The 6005-nt window shown below is 34.1% G+C and overlaps 1 protein-coding gene across 1 annotated transcript; it reads right to left on the reverse strand.

The window, feature by feature from the left end:
• Window positions 1-2059: 2059 nt before the first annotated feature.
• On the reverse strand, window positions 2060-5721 carry LOC132014462 (ubiquitin-conjugating enzyme E2 E3-like). The gene is made up of 2 exons (XM_059395486.1): window positions 5663-5721; window positions 2060-3114 (listed from the first exon to the last, which is right to left on the reverse strand). Exons 1-2 carry the CDS (start codon window positions 5719-5721, stop codon window positions 2595-2597), a joined length of 579 nt encoding a protein of 192 aa, XP_059251469.1. The 3' UTR covers window positions 2060-2594.
• Window positions 5722-6005: the final 284 nt, after the last annotated feature.

Below are 6005 nucleotides of genomic sequence, written 5' to 3' on the forward strand. Positions count from 1 at the left end.
AGTGCTTTTGGCTATAGGCAGCAAACATTGGTGGACTGTCAGCTTAGCAGTGGGTCTCTGCCCCTTGTCACTTAATTGGGTACAGACTCTGTTGCCAAGATCCCGTTTTGTTTTCATTATAATTATTTTTATTTCAATTTATGTAATACCCACCTGCCCTAACAGTGTTGGGCCCTACGATCATATTCTTATCTTATGACTCTATTCTTTGGGAATAATCTAACGCACTATGAGTAAACCCCTAACTCAAGTAGGGTCAACGAGAGGCTCTTTCTTGAATTAGTTAAATCTCTAAATGGGATTACATGACCTGGGTTGTAGAAAACATGGGAATACATTCACTAGGAAACACTGCCTTATTTATGCATGCATCCAAATCAAGACCGAAGCTTACAGTTGTGTGAGTTTGGCTTGGAACAGCTCCAGTTTGCAACACTTACATTCATAATCAGCTTAGATTTCTAGAGTTATTATGACGTTATTCCAGCAGATGGCAGTACAATGTTTTATTTTTAAAAGCACCATATTCTAGTTAGCACAAGTTGCATAAGGTAGATCCCTACTGCCAAGCACAGAGCGGACCAATTTATTTTTTAAGTTGATAATTGTTAATTAAATCAATGGATGCACTGCATGTCAATTTAAAAAAGAAAACAAACTAGAATATTGTTACAGATGAAATAAAATGAATTGATCCTGGATTTAATATTAAGATGAGTGTGGTGGCCTAAATTTTTTAAATCCTTGTTTCAGTCCGTTTTCCACTGCTTGTGAAAGTCTGAAATCATTCTACATCTATACCTTGGCAAAATATTCTGAGAAGTGAGAAGCTGGCACATGTTGGCATGGATACCTAACATCCACACCGTTTCCCTTTGACAAGTTATTAACAGAAATGTTTCACTGAATCTGATGGGCTTTGCTTTACTGAGGAAGCATTTCCTGCCAAAATATTTCTTTTCTGTAACGGGGCCAACCGAAATGGTCGACTGGGGCTCTTGCTTCAATCTCTCTTACCTTCTTTATTCAATTAGATGGAAATTTCGTAGAGTGCACTTTTAAAAAGTTGTTGAACATTTACTAAGTGCTTATCTTCTTCTTTTCCCTCCCTCTTTCTGCGGCAGCTGTCCCAACCCAGCTCTAACTGTTGAAATCATCTCTCAAAAGATTTGAAACTGGCCTTTCTCTCTAGTAATTCTACTCTCCATCCATTTAGTCATCTGGAAATCAATTAATTTTTCTGGCATACAATCTTGTGACTGTGTGTGATTTGTCCTGCCTGTTTATTTGGGGTGTTGGGGAGGGAGTAGTTCTGGGAAAAAAAATCTCTATACCTAGTTTGTTATCAGTGTCCATAGGTTTGGGTTCTCCTTTCTATATGTTCTTTTTTCCCCCCTCTGTGCCTATGTGTATGTGTCTGTGTATGTTTGTCCATGTGTGTTCAGGAAGATTCAAGAACTAGACTGTCACTGCCTCTACCTTCCCAGAATCCTCTCAATTATATAGAATTATTTTATATTTATTGACATACTTTATTGGCCTATTGATATTTCTTTGCCATTATCTATTCTTTATTCTCACAATCAATCAGAATATATGGAAATATATCGGTAACATATTAATGTTATAATTGATAGAAATTTATGATCAATAACTTTGTAGGTGAATTTTCTTTTACTTTGCCTTTATCAGCTGAGCTTTAATACATAGAAAGATATAGCTGTTAACATATGAAAAAAAGTGCCAATTAGAATAAACATTTAGAGACCTATCCAGAAAAAACCTTGAAATTTGGTTACCAGTTAAATGATTAAGAAAATAAACGATCTCGTTATATCTACCTAGTCATACCTCAAAAAAAGAAAAAGAATAGAAAGGGAATAAAGAAGTGAGTAGAATAAAAAGCTTTATAATAAAAACTGATATTATTACAAAGCAAGTAAAAATTAGTGTGCTTTTACTCAATTATTAAAGCTTATGAATTCCTTTGAACATGATACTTTGCACGTTCTTTTTATTTATTTATTTATTTATTTATTTTTTTTTTTTTTTTTATGCCTTCAGGAGCATGTTTATTGTGTTTGAGATGATACATCAGGTGCTCTCTGAGCTACAAAGGGTAAAAGGAAATCCTCTCATTACAAACTGACAAAGGTAAAAGGTAAAACATTTTTCACAACAGCATGAACCACATACTCAGAAATAGATCTGGGTTTAATACAAATGACATAATTCCTAGTCATCTACGGCTACTTTTATAACTTCATACAGATAATGAATTAGGCTAAAATGCACTATAATATTTGGTAGACTTCAGGACCAGTATCCTTAGTACATCACAAAATACATTTTGATATCCCAAAGAAGCAAGACTTGCAAGTAGGCGTTTTAAACATAACTAATCTACAGCTACAAAGTTCTACTCTTGATAGCATTTACCTTTTTTGGGAGTCTCCCAGTCTCCAAAGGATAAAAGCAGAGAGTAGAATCAGTATAACATATACACAGAAGTCCGTATTGTAAAGGCTATAAAGATTTGCAGCACAGTGGGAAGGGGCCCTCTGCTCCTTCACACCGCATACAAATTCTGTGAATTATGTGGCGTATCTCTTGGTCCACTGTCTGGCTATCCTGTCATGTTCTGCTCTGTTGGTCAAATACTGAGTGGCTATGCTTCCAACCAGAGGATCCGCAGGGTTGCAATCTGTCAAAAGAGAACAAATCGACAGCAAAACCTTTGAAATAGTCAAAGCAGGACTCCAGTTGTCTTTAAGGATGTCCAGACAGATGACTCCCTGACTGTTGATGTTGCAGTGATAGATTCTGGTGCGGAAAGTAACCTTTGGTGGCTTAAATGGATAATCAGATGAAAAAGTGATATCCAGAAAAAACACACCACCTTCATATACAGAACCTGGTGGACCAAGTATAGTTGATCTCCATTCATAAATGTTATCTCCTTTAGGCCCAGCACTGCAGTTAGGAGGAGGATCAAGAGTTATTTCAGCTAGCTCCTTCTGAATTCTTTTAGCACTAGTGGATAACTTAGCAGTGGTTTTGCTAGAGAGTTTGGTGTTTTTCTTCTGCTGGGTGGCAGAAGGTTTTCTTTCTGTTCTTTTTAAATGACACACATTTAATGACAAAGATTATGTTTCCTTTTTTACAGATCAAACCAGAGTTTTGTATTGCCATAAATAATGATAAAATGGTCTTCATATTATTTGTGTTTTTATTAATTTTTATTAGTATAATCAACATATAAACACAAATTATTGAAGTTTTGCCTATATTTTCAGGGAAATAATAACTGCTATAACCTTGAAACCTAAAGTAATTGCATATTTGAAAATAGTCAAGAGGTGGAAGAGAGTCAAACAGGTATGGAGCATAGATGGGCCAGTTCCTTGGCAAATATAGTAGAAATTATACAGAGAAAAGTTGGTAGTTCAGAAATGCATGATTAAGTGTCTTAATTATATATAGAAAAAATATAACATATATGAAGAAAAATATAGAAAAAATAACAAATAGGGAAATTAAATGTCTAAATAAGCAAAAAGGAGAAGATAGTTTAAGTAGGTATAAATATACTTAATTTTTAATATTTATAATGTGTGACAATATATATTGTCCACCAGCTATAACAAGAGGTAGAGTGCTGTGAAGTGTGTAAACCTGGTGATTCACAGACCTGTACCCCTGGAGATAAAAATATATGTTTATAAAAAATAAAAAATTAAAAAAAACATACTATTTAGAAGTTGATGACAATCTATAGAACTAGAAATAGAAATGACGTAAAATATTAATTCACAGAATGGAACTAGGAATGAAGGAACTTTTATTATTTATTGAATTCTGTATTGTTATGAATTTTTATCCAAGCATGTTATTTTTATATTGACAAAAACAGATATTTATTGATGATGATCAATTCTGAGCTATAAGATATTATATCAGGATGCTTTATTCTGAAGTGCTTCACTTAACATGTACTTCCTCTTTCATTCTGACATATTCCAACACTATTTTTTACTTAGGTTTTGTCAACTATTTAAGACAGGCTATAGTATATTTAAACAATGTGTACACTTTTATATGTTATCTTGCCAAAATAAATTACTTCATTAATTACATCTTATAGAAAATTGAATGGTATCAAAGCCAAAAACACATATGTAAAAGGTAAAAAAAAATCATAGATAATACTGATGAATTGGAAGAACAATTTTTAATAAAATGCAACTTGATTCAATGAAACTGTTTAGTATCAATTTAACAGGTTAGAGAAAATTTTATGAATAAATACATTACTTTGTAAATTCCATTCAAGAAAATATTCAAAATTATAAATACATTTTATATTTTCACATTTTTGTAACAATCACTTACCTTGTAAAATATTCACCAAATTCACAATTTTATCACTAATTAGTGTTTACTCTTCACAGTTACCCAACTTAAAGTTCAAACTGAGTACAATAATTATTCATGAGCCTATAATAATATAAATAAAGTTTCCAAAAATAAATTCATGGAAGAATAGGCAAATATCCCATACAGAATTCCAAATCATTTATATAGATACACTAACCTTAAGAAGTGGAGTCTATCTCCCTAGTCACTAAAGGTGGGCTATACATAGGGATTCCCTTCCAAAGACTATATACAGGATAGAAAGGAATGGTGTGAGGAGTGCTTGGGTGGTGCAGGCATTTAAGCCACCAACTCCTGATTTTGATTCAGGTCATGATCTCAGGGTTCTGGGACAGAGTCCCGTGTTGGGCTCTGCGCTCACTGTGGTGTCTTCTTCATGATCCTCGCTCTCACTCTGACCCCCCACCTGCTCTCTCTCTGAATGAATGAATGATGAATGAATGAACTATTTATTTATTTATTTAAAAAAGAAAAGAAGAGTTTGGGTGAAAAGCATCCTTAGGATCAAGAAACCTGACAAACATTTCCTCAGCAAGGTGGTCATGTCAACATCATCAGTGATCAGCCAAGGTGATAGTATGCACTCTTGATATGATATGAGCACCTTAATGCTCTGATACGACTCACAAGAATACAGAATCTCATTCTAATCATCATGAGAAAAGTTTTAGGCAAATCCCAGCTGGGAGACATTTTACAAAAGACCTCACCAGTATTCCTGAAAACTGTCAAGATCATCAAAAACAAGGGGGAGTATGGGAAGTTGGCAGAGCCTGGATGAGTATAAGAAGACATGATGAGTCAATAGGATACTGGAACAGAAAAAGATGTTAAGTGAGAAGTCTGGGAAAAAAAATGGACTTTTCAATTAATAATAAAGTGTCAATATTGGTTCATTGATTGTGACAAGAGTAACGTATTAATACAGTAAAGGAAACTGGGTGTGGAATATGTAGGGATACTACTTCACAATTTTTATGTAAATTTAGAACTGTTCAAGAGTAAAAAGTTTGTTTAAAAAAAAAAAAAGCCGTTCAAAAAATCAAATGGAGAGTGACCGAAGTTTATGTAGCCATTATACTTTTCAAAAAGTTTTCCTTTCAAAAGAAATGACCTTCTTTCTACTCAAGAGGCTGCATTGCAATTTTAAATAGTCCAATCGGTTCACTAATCACATCTCTGAAATTCAGTAAGCTTCCCACCAGTAAGCAAAATATGGCCATACATATAGGCCATACACCCACCAGTTGGACCATTTCCTGGTGGTCCAATCAGATTAGCCATCTTGAAATCAATGGCTGCTCGTGATACAACTGATTGAACATCAATGATCAGTGTTGATAGTGAAAGTGTCAGCAATGATTGAATTGGATGTGTTGCAGGTTAGCTTAGCTGCCCTTGTGGAAAGTTTATCTCTGGTAGTAAATCTACAGAGGCTTTCTTATTGGCAATTAGATTTGAAGCAGAACAACTAACATTGTCATTCCTATTAGCTACTTTAAATTATCCATTCCTTTACAACCTTACGGATGTTGTTTGTTAAACGCTACATGTTCTCCTAGAAAAAA

The sequence above is a fragment of the Mustela nigripes genome, chromosome 3 (genome assembly GCF_022355385.1).
Source record: "Mustela nigripes isolate SB6536 chromosome 3, MUSNIG.SB6536, whole genome shotgun sequence".
NCBI lineage: Eukaryota > Metazoa > Chordata > Mammalia > Carnivora > Mustelidae > Mustela > Mustela nigripes.

What these genes read in the sequence shown, in the direction of transcription:
- LOC132014462 (XM_059395486.1), bottom strand. Translation starts at nt 5,721, where the DNA reads ATGGCTAATCTGATTGGACCACCAGGAAATGGTCCAACTGGTGGGTGT. An exon ending in GGTGGGTGTATGGCCTATAT is followed by an intron (nt 3,115 to 5,662) that starts GTATGGCCATAT and finishes TCATTTAAAAAG; the next exon opens with AACAGAAAGAAAACCTTCTG.